This window comes from Gobio gobio (genome assembly GCF_949357685.1).
Source record: "Gobio gobio genome assembly, chromosome: 24".
In the NCBI taxonomy this organism is placed as follows: domain Eukaryota; kingdom Metazoa; phylum Chordata; class Actinopteri; order Cypriniformes; family Gobionidae; genus Gobio; species Gobio gobio.
Window position 1 is genome coordinate 39,543,584 of NC_137120.1, and position 15,393 is coordinate 39,558,976.

The window sequence follows — 15,393 nt, forward strand, 5'->3', positions numbered from 1 at the left end:
TTGTTCTTCTGTTTATCTATCTGTCTGTTTGTCTGTCTGTCTGTCTGTCTGTCTGACTCTGTCTGTTCTTCTGTCTGTCTATCTGTGTCTATCTATCTGTCTGTCTATCTATCTGTCTGTTCTTCTATCTATCTATCTATCTATCTATCTATCTATCTATCTATCTATCTATCTATCTATCTATCTATCTATCTATCTATCTATCTATCTATCTATCTATCTATCTATCTATCTGTTCTTATGTCTGTCTGTCTATCTGTTTTTCTGTCTGTCTGTCTATCTGTTTTTCTGTCTGTCTCTCTGTCTGTCTATCTATCTATCTATCTATCTATCTATCTATCTATCTATCTATCTATCTATCTATCTATCTATCTATCTATCTATCTATCTATCTATCTATCTATCTATCTATCTATCTATCTATCTATCTATCTATCTATCTGTTCTTATGTCTGTCTGTCTATCTGTTTTTCTGTCTGTCTGTCTATCTGTTCGTCTGTCTGTCTGTCTGTCTGTCTGTCTATCTATCTATCTATCTATCTATCTATCTATCTATCTATCTATCTATCTATCTATCTATCTGTTCTTATGTCTGTCTGTCTATCTGTTTTTCTGTCTGTCTGTCTATCTGTTCGTCTGTCTGTCTGTCTGTCTTTCTGTCTATCTGTCTGTCTCTCTGTCTGTTCATCCATCCATCCATCCATCCATCCATCCATCCATCCATCCATCCATCCATCCATCTATCTGTTCTGTGATTGCCGTAACTCTTAGTGGTCGTTGCATCACTCGGCCCAACTTTAACGTCACAATTCGGTCAATAAAGTGTGTCCGCGCAGTTTTGTCGTTCGTTCTTCCCGAACTACAACCTCTTTATATCGTCCTCTGAGCACAGCGTGTGTCTTGAATGAATCTTTCCACCGTGTGTGTGTGTGTGTTTCTTCTTTTAATTTGTCAAACCCGTGTGTTCTGGCCCCTGCTGCTCTAGTCCTGCTCGCTCTTTCATGTATTGTTTGCCGCTGAGATGATTTCCTCTCGCTCTCTCGGGGCAGAAATGTGCGGTGTCAGGAATGGTGTCACTTTTTGAAATCGCTGTTTTTTTGCCAAGTGAAAATGAGTGAACCGCACGTACACTTGAGGCTGTAAAAAAAGCCTTTGCGCTCCTTCACAGACAGTTTTGGGCGCCAATTAGGCGATATTAAAAAGGCAAAACTCTCCAGTAATGAGAAACCGGAGCGCAGCTTTGAAACTCAGGAAAAGCGGACTCGCAAACGACTCGATACGCTGCTCGTTTAACAAGTAATGGGCATTAGCCGTCGAGTTCATCTCAAAGTTTAAGGATTTTGACATGTTTCATGTCTTTTTTTATTATTTGGAGAGGGAAAAGCAGGTACATTTGGGATTAAACTCTGGCCAAACTGAGCCGCTTTAAGTGTGTAAATCACAGCAGTTGTGAAACACGGAGACTGCAGTATTATAAAATACACCAATGTCTTATAAATAATTATATTAATGACTAGATTTTTACTGAAGCTGCTAGGAGGATTGCCAGGGCATTGCTATGTGGTTGCTAGGGTGGGCTGTATCACACGCACGCACGCACGCACACAGGTTTGTTTTGCTATCTAAGTGACAACATTCCATAGGGGTAATGTTTTTATACTGTACAAACTGTACATTCTATCCCCGTACACTATCCATCTCACACACACACACACACACACACACACACACACACACACACACACACACACACACACACACACACACACACACACTACCCCTAAACCTACCCATCACACACACAACCTACCCATCACACACACTACCCCACCCCTAAACCTACCCCACACACACACACACACACACTACCCCTAAACCTACCCATCACACACACACACACACACACACACACACACACACACACACACACACACACACACACACTACCCCTAAACCTACCCATCACACACACACTAACCCTAAACCTACCCTACACACACACACACTACCCCGAAACCAACCCAACACACACCCTAAACCTACCCAACACACACACACACAACCCCTAAACCTACCCATCACACACACACACACACAACCCCTAAACCTACCCATCACACACACACACACACAACCCCTAAACCTACCCATCACACACACACACACACAACCCCTAAACCTACCCATCACAGGAAACATTAAGCATTTTTAAATTTTTAATACAACACTGTTTAGTGTGTTTCTAAAGCTAAAAATAGGAACATCAGTTCCTAAATTCTGATTGGTTGGGCAAGGCAGACGTTTGGCCCGCGCTTCAGGTGTGTGTGCACAGATAACAGCGCCTGAGTCCCGGTTTTCTCCTTCCGCATTTAAAATCGTTTGAATGTGTAAATTAACAAGACAAAACACGACACCACACACATTTATGTTACAAATGCTGTTCTTTTGACTTTAATTCTTTAATTTTCTATATATCAAAGAATAAAATGTATCATGGTTTCCTCAAAAAAAAACTGTTTTTGATAGTAGAAATAAATGTTTCTGGAGCAAATCAGCATATTATAATGATTTCTGAAGGAAAATGTGACAAAAACTGAAGTAATGATGCTGAAAATGTAATGCTATTAGTATTTTACTGTATTTTTGGTCAAATAAATGCAGCTTTTTTGAGCACGAGCAAACATTTGATCAGTAGTGTATATAAATTATTCATTTTATAATTAATTTAGCGTCATATTAGTCCCTAAATGGGACATTTTATCCTCATAACGTAGGGTTTACCCAGACCACACACACATTTATAATGTTACAAATGCTGTTCTTTTGACTTTAATTCTTTAATTTTCTATATATCAAAGAATCTAATGTATCATGGTTTCCTCCAAAAAAACTGTTTTTGATAGTAGAAATAAATTTTTCTGGAGCAAATCAGCTTGTTATAATGATTTCTGAAGGAAAATGTGACGACAAACTGAAGTAATGTACACATTTTTTAAAAATACTATTAGTATTTCACAATTTTACTGTATTTTTGGTCAAATAAATGCAGCTTTGTTGAGCACGAGCAAACATTTGATCAGTAGTGTATATACACTCACCTAAAGGATTATTAGGAACACCTGTTCAATTTCTCATTAATGCAATTATCTAATCAACCAATCACATGGCAGTTGCTTCAATGCATTTAGAGGTCAAGACAATCTCCTGAACTCCACACTGAATGTCGGAATGGGAAAGAAAGGTGATTTAAGCAATTTTGAGCGTGGCATGGTTGTTGGAGCCAGACGGGCCGGTCTGAGTATTTCACAATCTGCTCAGTTACTGGGATTTTCACGCACAACCATTTCTAGGGTTTACAAAGAATGGTGTGAAAAGGGAAAAACATCCAGTATGCGGCAGTCCTGTGGGAGAAAATGCCTTGTTGATGCTAGAGGTCAGAGGAGAATGGGCGACTGATTCAAGCTGATAGAAGAGCAACTTTGACTGAAATAACCACTCGTTACAACCGAGGTATGCAGCGAAGCATTTGTGAAGCCACAACACACACAACCTTGAGGCGGATGGACTACAACAGCAGAAGACCCCACCGGGTACCACTCATCTCCACTACAAATAGGAAAAAGAGGCGACAATTTGCACAAGCTCACCAAAATTGGACAGTTGAAGACTGAAGGTCTGATGAGTCTGGATTTCTGTTGAGACATTCAGATGGTAGAGTCAGAATTTGGCGTAAACAGAATGAGAACATGGATCCATCATGCCTTGTTCCCACTGTGCAGGCTGGTGGTGGTGGTGTAATGGTGTGGGGGATGTTTTCTTGGCACACTTTAGGCCCCTTAGTGCCAATTGGGCATGGTTTAAATGCCACGGCCTACCTGAGCATTGTTTCTGACCATGTCCATCCCTTTATGAGCACCATGTCCCCATCCTCTGATGGCTACTTCCAGCAGGATAATGCAGCGTCACAAAGCTCCAATCATTTCAAATTGGTTTCTTGAACATGACAATGAGTTCACTGAACTAAAATGGCCGCCACAGTCCCCAGATCTCAACCCAATAGAGCATCTTTGGGATGTGGTGGAACGGGAGCTTCGAGCCCTGGATGTGCATCCCACAAATCTCCATCAACTGCAAGATGCTCTCCTATCAATATGGGCCAACATTTCTAAAGAATGCTTTCAGCAGCTTGTTGAATCAATGCCACGTAGAATTAAGGCAGTTCTGAAGGCGAAAGGGTCAAACACAGTATTAGTGTGTGTTCCTAATAATCCTTTAGGTGAGTGTATATTATCCATTTTATAATCAATTAAGCGTCATATTAGTCCCTAAATGCCATTTCCTGGCTGGATCACGATGTGTTTTCTTTATTTGGTTCTTTATTTCCGTTTCTCTCAGGCCGGAGCGGTGAAAGACTATATAAAGATGATGCTGGAGACGGAGCAGCTGAAGTTTCTGGTCTTTGCTCATCATCTCAGCATGCTGCAGGCGTGTACTGAGGCTGTCATCGAGGCCAAGGTAGGTGTGTGTGTGTGTGTGTGCGTTGAGACTCTAGTGAAAGCAAAAGTATGTCAGCACCTCAACACTGTTCATTAAATCAGCCAGCAGCAGAGCCTGTCACAACGCCATCCCAACACACACACACTGACCCATTCAGAGAGAGAAAGAGAGGTGTGTATTTGTGTGTGTGTGTGAGCTGAATGAGAGATAAGGCCAAAAAAAGTGTTTGTGTGAAAGAGAAAAAACCGAATGAAAGGGCCTGACAGGACTAAAGGAGGTGAAGGAGAGCGTGTTGATTCCCTGGGTAGAGTGCATTCTTTGCTTTAACACATTCCCTCAGTAGGGCACTGGTTCATTCTTTCGCCAAAAGAATGGCTCAGAGTCTCGCTGTCAATCTAGTGAGTCTGTGTATTTGAACTATATATTACATATAAAATGTTATATTTAGAAAAAAGTCATTGCAAAACGTCAATTCAGTTCTAAAGCTAAATTACTTTATTCTGATGAACAGAATTACTGACGTTTTGAATATCGTGCCATTGGAAAGATTCATAAAAGTATAATATAAATCGTCCATTCGGCTCGTGCACTATATTATTATCTTATGAAATCATCCTAGTGGGGTAACGATGTCTGATTCATGAATTAAACACTCTTTTGTGTCGGATCTTTGATTCAGTGAGTAGACTGATTTTGTGAACTGAATCAAACAAATCTGTATTTTTTTCTTTTGCTAAAAAGTGAGTTGAGTCCGAGAAGCAGATCAGGGGCCGGATTCACGAAACATTCTTAAGAATTTAATTCTTCTTAACTGACTATTTCTACTGCAACTTCCAATTGCATGGAAGCGCTGTACGCTACTGTGATTATTATTAGTGATGCACCGAAATGAAAATTCTGGGCCGAAACCGAAAATTTAGGATGCACTTGGTCGAAAACCGAAACTGAAGCCGAAAATGGCTTCTTTTAAAAACTTATATATATATATATATATATATATATATATATATAAATTGCTTGAATTTAATGGATCTGAAATGAAAAAATCACGAACCAATAGAATAATCAAACTTTTATTAAGTTACATAACAAAACCTAAAATATTTTTAACAATAAATATAAATAATAATACCAAATTATATTATTCTTTAAGTTTTATGTTCCATCAAATAAAATAGTTTTTTAACAGTTATCACACACAATTATCTGAATAACTGCACACAAAATCACAGAATGGTTCTCATTAAGAACATGGGATGCTGCACTGAATAGTCTCTCACTGTCTGTCACTGTTCTCCGGGACAAATGGCATTTGGGGGGTAAAATATGTGTTTTTTTGGCAGGGTTGCCTGCTAAAATTTGCATTCCTGGGTCTAAATATCACATAATTGGGGTCGCTTCAACCCGCGGACATGGAAAAACATCCCGCAGGAAAACCGCGGACTTCGCAACACTGCTTGGGGCAGATAAATAACCTGCGTGCAATCCGCGCAAGCAATGGAAAGCGGCCTTCGTTCGCGCGCCAGTTGTCAAGGGGATTGTCGCTTCTGGCAATGGGTAGTTCAGCTGGAAACTTTTACGTTTTCGGCAGTTTTTTTTATTTCGGCCAGAAAACCGATAATGCCATTTTCGGCCAAACATTTTCGGCGGCCGAACATTTTCGGTGCACCCCTAATTATTATGACAGCAAACACCAAACTATTACTACTTGGATACACTTTTCGGGTCTAATCAAGTATATTTAGGTATATAACGGTCCTGGTTCTCACTTTATTGATGAGCATGAATTGTAGTTTGCGAGTAAAGCTGCAAATTCCTCCATCAAAGTCAGCTGTCTCCGTAATAATCTTCTGATACGTGCAGTGCAGTCAAGTGAAAATCGCTGCGCGGCATAAATGATAAATCTTTTAGGCAGTCTATTAGCGAAAGCGCTTCTTCAAAACAAAAAGTGAATGTCGTAAGTGTGCTCCGGCCCAGTACGTTAAGTGCAATGTGAATGCGGGCCAGTAGGGGAGTGGGGCAACCGTGCCTAGTGTGAGTACACCCTAAGAAAAAAATAAGAATATTTTGTATTCTCAAAAACTTTTCTTAAGAATGTTCTTATCTTTTTTCTTAAGATTGCTCTTAAGATTACATTTTAGAAATATTCATATTCCCGAAAAGAATGTTCTTAAAAAGAATCGTAAATAACTTCTTAAAGTTACCTCCAACCTATCTTAAATACCCAAATGTAAGATGCATAGTGAATTTATTGGGTTGTTTCAATTATTAACCATTACAACATAACAGTAGCTAGTTAAATATAATATATAGTACTAATAGTACTATGAAAAATGGACGAGTACTGTGAAGTGACACGGATCGATCATTTACACGTTTATGATGCGCTCACTCAAGCTAGAACTAGAGCGGCAGCACAACACACACACACACACACACACACCGGATGCATTCACTCTAGAGAGAGTGCAAAAGGCCGAGTGCAAATGAAAGGGAAAGTCAAGACCGCTGCATCTTGAGACAGGCTCTTTGAAAATAAAGATTTTAACGACACGGCACATTAAAAACACGACATTGAGTGATTAACTCCCGTCAAGCCAGTCACAACGAAAATAGTCTGCACACTTATTATGATATCTACGGTAATCTGCTGGCAGCGCAAAAAGACGGGCTTTAAGGTGTTTTTCATTCAGCGAGTCTTCAGCAATACCCACATTTCATTAAAGGGGTGGTTGCATGCAATTTAACTTTTTTAACTTTAGTTAGTGTGTAATGTTGCTGCTTGAGCATAAACAGTATCTGCAAAGTTACAGCGCTGAAAGTAAAATGCAAACGGAGATATTGTCTTTTAAAGTTATGGCAGTTTATTGCCTACAAAAACGGCCGGTTTGGACTACAACAAGCTTCTTCCCGGGTTGGTGACATCATAAACACCTGCTATTAACAAACACTGCCCCCGCGAACACGCAACAAAGTGTGCGAGGCCACGTCGCAGTTATTACGAAAGAGAGAGAGCTGTTGCAGAACTACAAACTACATGTGGCCATCTAACCAATCTAAGACCATTGCGTTTTTCGGAGGGATGGGCTTCACAGAAGCAGGAAGCAAACGAGCCGTTCAAAGGACAGTGGAGACAGCGGTATGGAATTAAGGTAAAATATAAGAAAAATACGGCGTTTAAAAAAAAAAGAAGTATTAAGACATGTTATACTGCGCCCCATAAACACAACCAAGCCTAGAAAAAAAACACGGAACCACCCCTTAAAATAACACCTTTTATTTTCTTCTTAAGTAAAAAATTAAGATATAAAATATTTGAGAATTGCACTTAGGAAAATCCTTACGAACTTCTTTCTTAAGAAGATTTTTGTGAATCCGTCCGGTTGGAAATGAATCGTTCAGAGTTGTTTTGTGAACTGGATCAAGTTATTCAGTAATATTTCCTCCATTAAAATTGTGTTGCGTTTGAGAACCTGATTAGTCCCCCTCAAGTCGGCGGTCGCTTTTTTTCTTATCAGTGCCAAAGAGACTCAAATAACTCTGTCGTTTTTTTATCATTCAGGTAAGTGTTATACATCATTATAATCTGTTAAGTTTGTGCAGTCACAATAAAAACAAAATGATTTGCTTTTTGCCAAATAAAGAAAACACACATGATGCGCGATCAGCAGCCTCTCTCTCAAAGACATTCATTCAGATAGTCTTCAGAAAAGGAACTCTAGCTTAGTGAATACTTGTCTCACAAACATGAGACATATGTCTAAAGAAACGCTGAAATTCAGGTTTTAAATAATGTAAACCAAATCGAAAACAAATATTCTTGGTTTATGTAATCTGTTTGAAAAGAGAGATGATCGCGCGCTCTTTCAGATTCAAATACTGACGAGCAGGAAGCAAACGAGCCGTTCAAAGGACAGTGGAGACAGCGGTGTGGAATAAAGGTAAAATATAAGAAAAATACGGCGTTTTTAAAAAAAAAGAAGTATTAAGACATCTAATGCTGCGTTCACACCAAACGCGAATAGAGCGTCTGGCGCAAGTGATTTCAATGTTAAGTCAATGGAAAGGCGCGTTGACGCGCGTCTGGAGGTCTCGCGGCGCGTTTTGCGCGGCGCGAAGTACGCGAATCCGCCTCGCGCGAATGGCGCAAATTGGACGCAAATTGAGCGGCTTGCGCGATACGCGCGTTACACGCGAATGGTGCTATTGTGCATTCACGCGTTTGAAGCGAATTCGCGTCCGACGCCCGAGTTGAACATTTTTAACTTTGGCGTCAATTCGCGCCGCATTAACCAATCAGGAGCCTGCTTGCTGCTGTCACGTGGTAAAGTGACGTGTATGAGAAACCCTGCATAAATTAAAAATAGTACTATTGTGTCACAAAATGTAGTTTTAAGACTTTTTCAGGTGGGAATGTAGTTGTTTAAAGCTCAAATCTGTGGTTTATTTATAAAGAGAGCGCCTGTTTAAAAAAATAATCTTGTGTTTTTGGAGTTGTGAGATCCAGGCAATCACCGGGCAATCACCGCTCATTAACCCCGGCGAGAGCAGCCTTTCCTCGGCCAGTCCTTCTGGCGTCTGCCGCTGGCTCTGATGTCCTGTAGTGGTTCGTTTTGTGTAGATTTAACGGCCGAGCTTTGCTCTCATGAATCTATAATTTGTTGTCTGCCAAATCGTTTTGACTGAGGGCAAAGAGAAGTTTCATAACTTTATATTTTAAGGATATTTAAATATACATGTAGTGAAGATAATGTACAGTTGCCTGGACCACATTTGTGTGGCTATTAATGCTTAATATATATGTTTAGGGTTGGGCATCGTTTTGATTTGAACGATTCTGATTCCGATTCCGATTCTTAGTTTCGATTACGGTTCTTTTCGATTCTCGATTCCGATTCTTTGAGGGGTGGAGTCACAACATGTCACAGGCTCATTTCACAGAGGAAAATTGTATTTTGATTCAATAATGAGTTTTAGTTTTGGGACTTTCTCCGCTGGCATTTTCACTTGCTTTGCTGCAAAGGTGAATGGAGTTCCACACCGAGTCCCGGTTTAACAATAGCATTAACAGCAGTCATTAGGACTGCTACTAGCGTGGGCAATTTGCGTATAGCTACATTTATCTACGAGGGGGAAAAATAATTTCAGTAACGTTGTTGTTCACCACAATTCGCAATTTGGTCAAGGGGTTTACACTACAATCACTTACCTGATTATGATGAGGTGGGATAATGTTAGTTCACCCTGAAATGAAAATAAAGCCATCTTTTACTCACCCAGCTGTTGTTCAAATGCGCGTGTTCCAGTGTGTGCGCACTCCAAGCCGCAGTAGCCTCGTGCAATATTGTCATGACAACCGGTACACAATATTCACTTAAGGAGGTTATATTATTAGTATTATTTCTTATCATATACGTTATAGAAAAGACGAGAATCGCGTTTTTTTCTATTGAGCTTGATTTCTCAAAATGGTGCGCGCGCGTGTGTGTGTGTGTGTGTGTGTGTGTGTGTGCTTATCGTGGGTGCAATGACAACAGTGCGAGTTATTATAGTAGGCATGAGCACCGGCGGCTGCTGACGGCTCATAGTGTACACAGAGGAGCGCGCTCAGAGTAACGGCCGAGCTCAGTGTTTTGACTGAATAATACGGTTTCTTTCTCGCAAAACCTATAGTGTGCCCACTGAACACTTTCCATATGGCGCGCGTCTCCCTGTATCGTTGCGTGATACATTTGTTTACTTTTTGTAATGTTTTAGCTGATCGCCATTCACTGCCATAATAGGAAGGAGCGCGTGCAGGAACAGTATTTTAAATGTCATAGGACATAGGGCACTGGGACAACATCAGGGTAAGTAAAAGAAGGCTTTATTTTCATTTCAGGGTGAACTATCCCGTTAATAACGTTGGTTAGCGCAGGGTTGCCCGAGGGACAGACCTGCGCAGCATTTCAAACACGCTACACTCGTTAATTTATAGCTACACCACATATTTGTAGTGCATCCTCCCGTGCAAGAAATAAGTTTGTCATGTGTTGCACTGTGCCGACCCAGGTTTTTTTTTTTTTAGTGAAATAAAGCCACACTTTTGAGCGCCGCTTACCGTGCTCCATGGCTGCAACAGAACAAACGGGCGCGGCAAGCACTTCCGAAAACTTGCGCGTTTGGAACCGATGATCGGAATCGAAAACAAAATTTCTAAACGATTCCAATGGCATCGTTATTTTTTAAACGGTTCCAAGTTGGAACCGGTTCTCGATGCCCAACCCTATATATGTTTAATGAAAATGTAAAGAGGCAGAGTGGTGTTTTATGACATATTTCTCCTGGAGTGCCTTGAACGCGCGTCAATTTCGCTTCCAGCGCTCAATTTCTACGCGCGTCCAATTCTCTGCGGACACGCGAATGCATTCAAAATGTTCGCGCGTGAAACTAGATGCGGTAGACGCGATTTTGACGCTCAATTCGCGTTTGGTGTGAACGCAGCATTATACTGCGCCCCATAAACACAACCAAGCCTAGAAAAAAAACACGGAACCACCCCTTTAAAATAACACCAAATAACACCTTTCATTTTCTTCTTAAGTAAAAATTAAGATGTTCTTAAGAAAATATTTGAGAATTGCACTTAGAAAAATCCCACACATCAACACCCACACATCAACTCATACAAACACATCTAGTGAAGCGCTGTAACGTTACTTCAGCTACATTGTTTTGAGACGCGTTGAGGAATAATTCACCTCATGAAAAGCTCTCAGTTTATAGGGTTATGGAAACAGCATGGAAATAAAAACTATTCAAATGTTTTGCTCCATTATTTGGCTTCGATCTTTAGATTTGAATCCACAAAACGTTCTGAGTGATTCATTTACAAATCGAACTGATCAAGACTCTCTGACAACTTTGTTGTGACTCAGACCTGCACTTCTGAATCGTGTTGGCCCAAAACTTGCATTGCATCACTCGACAAATCCATTTTTGTTGCCTGACAGACACTTCATCAGAGCTGTTGATTCATCTTCCACCACGATATATTCTTTTTGTCCCTGTTCACACAGCCGCGCGCTAAAAACACTTTGCACCCTAAAGAGCGCGGCTGGTTGCCGACACGGTGTCTTCACAGATGTCTCACTGTTTTAATGAGAGCTTGTTTTGTCAATTTCCTCCTCTTTTTGGCCCCCAGCCCCCTCTCTTTTCCTCCATCTCTCTCACTTTCTTGTTTCGCTACTCTCTGGCCAGACGTTTGATCCCAGACACTGTGAAGATTTTCTTCCCTTTTTATCCGTCCTGCCGTTAATTGGTGCTTATGAATCTTCTGGGAAAGAGGGTGCCCCGCACCAGCAGGTGTGATCGCATGCGAAAGGGGCAGCGTATGCGCTCCCTACGTTCTCACACCTGTCATGCTCCTTGCACCCCGAGCGAGAGATGGGAAGAAATGTTTGGCAGGAAGCTAAAATTAACACGGGTGAGAAAAGTTCTGAAGTTCTGCCAGGCGGAGAGAGAGAAAGGTGTTGTACACCGCTTCACCTGTGTTTTACAGTTATCAGATGATGGGAGGAAGATGATAATCCCCAAAATCTACTTGAAACACTAAAAAGTCGCCAACTCTGGAAGTTTTGACTTGATCCGCAAAACTCTTTATGGCATTGATCGATAGTTATGAAGGGTTTTGGTACTCTTTACTGTGCGTTCACACCAGATGCAACTTGCGCGACTGAATTGCGCTATTCGCGCGTAGTTGGACGCTTGAACATTTTGCGTTTACATATATACAGTGAGGAAAATAAGTATTTGAACACCCTGCTATTTTGCAAGTTCTCCCACTTAGAAATCATGGAAGGGTCTGAAATTGTCATCGTAGGTGCATGTCCACTGTGAGAGACATCTAAACAAAAAAATCCAGAAATCACAATGTATGATTTTTTAACTATTTATTTGTATGATACAGCTGCAAATAAGTATTTGAACACCTGTCTATCAGCTAGAATTCTGACCCTTAAAGACCTGTTAGTCTGCCTTTAAAATGTCCACCTCCACTCCATTTATTATCCTAAATTAGATGCACCTGTTTGAGGTCGTTAGCTGCATAAAGACACCTGTCCACCCCATACAATCAGTAAGAATCCAACTACTAACATGGCCAAGACCAAAGAGCTGTCCAAAGACACTAGAGACACCACAAGGCTGGAAAGGGCTACGGGGAAATTGCCAAGCAGCTTGGAGAAAAAAGGTCCACTGTTGAAGCAATCATTAGAAAATGGAAGAAGCTAAACATGACTGTCAATCTCCCTCGGACGGGGGCTCCATGCAAGATCTCACCTTGTGGGGTCTCAATGATCCTAAGAAAGGTGAGAAATCAGCCCAGAACTACACGGAGGAGCTGGTCAATGACCTGAAAAGAGCTGGGACCACCGTTTCCAAGGTTACTCTTGGTAATACACTAAGACGTCATGGTTTGAAATCATGCATGGCACGGAAGGTTCCCCTGCTTAAACCCCTGCTTAAAGCCAATGACCATTTGGATGATCCAGAGGAGTCATGGGAGAAAGTCATGTGGTCAGATGAGACCAAAATAGAACTTTTTGGTCATAATTCCACTAAACGTGTTTGGAGGAAGAAGAATGATGAGTACCATCCCAAGAACACCATCCCTACTGTGAAGCATGGGGGTGGTAGCATCATGCTTTGGGGGTGTTTTTCTGCACATGGGACAGGGCGACTGCACTGGATTAAAGAGAGGATGACCGGGGCCATGTATTGCGAGATTTTGGGGAACAACCTCCTTCCCTCAGTTAGAGCATTGAAGATGGGTCGAGGCTGGGTCTTCCAACATGACAATGACCCGAAGCACACAGCAGGAGAACCAAGGAGTGGCTCTGTAAGAAGCATATCAAGGTTCTGGGGTGGCCTAGCCAGTCTTGTGATTTCTTGATTTTTTTTTTAGATTATGTCTCTCAGAGTGGACATGCACCTACGATGACAATTTCAGACCCCTCCATGATTTCTAAGTGGGAGAACTTGCAAAATAGCAGGGTGTTCAAATACTTATTTTCCTCACTGTATGTATATATATATATATATATATATATATATATATATATATATATATATATATATATATATATATATATATATATATATATATATATATATAAAAAAATTATATAATTATATTCAATGGGAAAAAATGGGTCATAATTATTGCATAAATATTAAATATTAATTATAAATCATAAAATGATCTCAAAACACCAAAAAAGTAAAGAAAAAAATATTATTGAACAAAAATATATTTCATTGATTTTACTCAAATCTTTTTTATCTTAATCCTGCACTCCGGGTCATTTTTGACCCAAAGGTCCTGAGTGTGACCCATAAATGAAGAACCCCAGAGGGTTAAGTAAAAAATTAAGATGTTCTTAAGAAAATATTTGAGAATTGCACTAAGGAAAAGCCTTACAAACTTCTTTCTTAAGAAGATTTTTGTGAATCCGGCCCATGATCAGTCCGGTTGGAAATGAATCGTTCAGAGTTGTTTTGTGAACTGGATCAAGTGATTCAGTAATATTTCCTCCATTAAAATTGTGTTGAGTTTGAGAACCTGATTAGTCCGATTTGGAAATGAATAATTAAGTGTGTTTTTTTTTTTTCAACTACATCCAATGATTCAGTATCTAATTTTCGTTTAAAAATGTAGACGTAAATTCGAAAAATATGTATTTATTAAAAAAAAAATTTAAACATGGGAATATCAAGGACTTTCACAGAAAAAAAAAAATATTTCAAGGCCTGGAAAAGTCATGGGAACTTTTCTCTGCGCGAATAAATTGCGCTATTCACACGTGACATTCACAACAGATGTGAATTTGCGTCATGGGAGGAGCTTCTGCCAGCAGCTCGTCTCGTTACAAAATGGCTGACATGGATTGTTTTAAAATACGGCGAATAAGCTCAATTTGCCGGCTTTAGCTAGCTTGTAGTCTTAATAGGGTGGGACACTTTTTCCAAGTCATCTCAATGGCAAAATGTGACCCAATCACCCTGATATCACCCTATAAACAGCTCAAATTGAGTAAAAAGCGTTTTTAACAACTTACCAGACTGTCCGACCTCCTCACTCACTTTCTTCCAAGCAAGATCCTTTTATTCCTGTTTCTATAAAGTATGAAGACGTGTCGTACAGCTCCGGGTATCCGCATATGATTGTGTCCTCATTGTTGTCACTACTAGAGCAAGCTCCAGATTGGTTAACGCTCAATTCGTGCCAACTCATTCGCGCGAATCGCGCCACAGAATGTCTTTTCGCGTCTTTGCATTGACTTAACATGTAAATCGCTCGAGCGAAACGCTTCATTCGCGACTGGTGTGAACGCACCATTAAAATGCTTTGAGTTGATTTTAATTTATAGGTTCAATTTTTCTTTCTTTAAAAAGATTTTATACATAAGAATGTTTGAAATCAATTTACTTTGGACTCTCTTTTCTGCGTTCTTTTCCAGGCTAGTTATATCCGCATCGATGGCAGCGTTCCATCTGCAGAGAGGATCCAACTGGTGCATCGTTTTCAGAACAATCCGGACACACGTGTGGCCATACTAAGTATACAGGCAGCTGGACAGGTACTGAGTACTCAACATTAAAGGTGCACTATGTAACATTTTTTTCAGTAAAATATCCAAAAACCACCACAGTGTTATATATTTTGTTCAGTTGAGTACTTACAATATCCCGAATGTTTCCGACTATTTGTAAATCGTGAGATGCTATTTTACCCGAGGAACCGGGACGTGTGAGGGCGTGGCCTGTTGAAGACATCATATCCGCGTTCCCCTCGGTTTGCGGTTTTATTCTGCAGAAACGCTTTACTCTCACTGCAGTGTGAACAAGTGTCATAGC

The 15,393-nt window shown here is 40.4% G+C and overlaps 1 protein-coding gene across 1 annotated transcript in view; it reads left to right on the forward strand.

The window, feature by feature from the left end:
• The window catches only part of zranb3 (zinc finger, RAN-binding domain containing 3), a 142,165-nt gene that overhangs the window by 55,329 nt on the left and 71,443 nt on the right, over positions 1 to 15,393 (forward strand). Inside the window, exons 9-10 of the mRNA XM_079807572.1 lie at positions 4,396 to 4,515; positions 14,997 to 15,116. Coding sequence (XP_079663698.1) covers positions 4,396 to 4,515; positions 14,997 to 15,116 — 240 coding nt within the window. The remainder of the gene's footprint in view (positions 1 to 4,395; positions 4,516 to 14,996; positions 15,117 to 15,393) is intronic.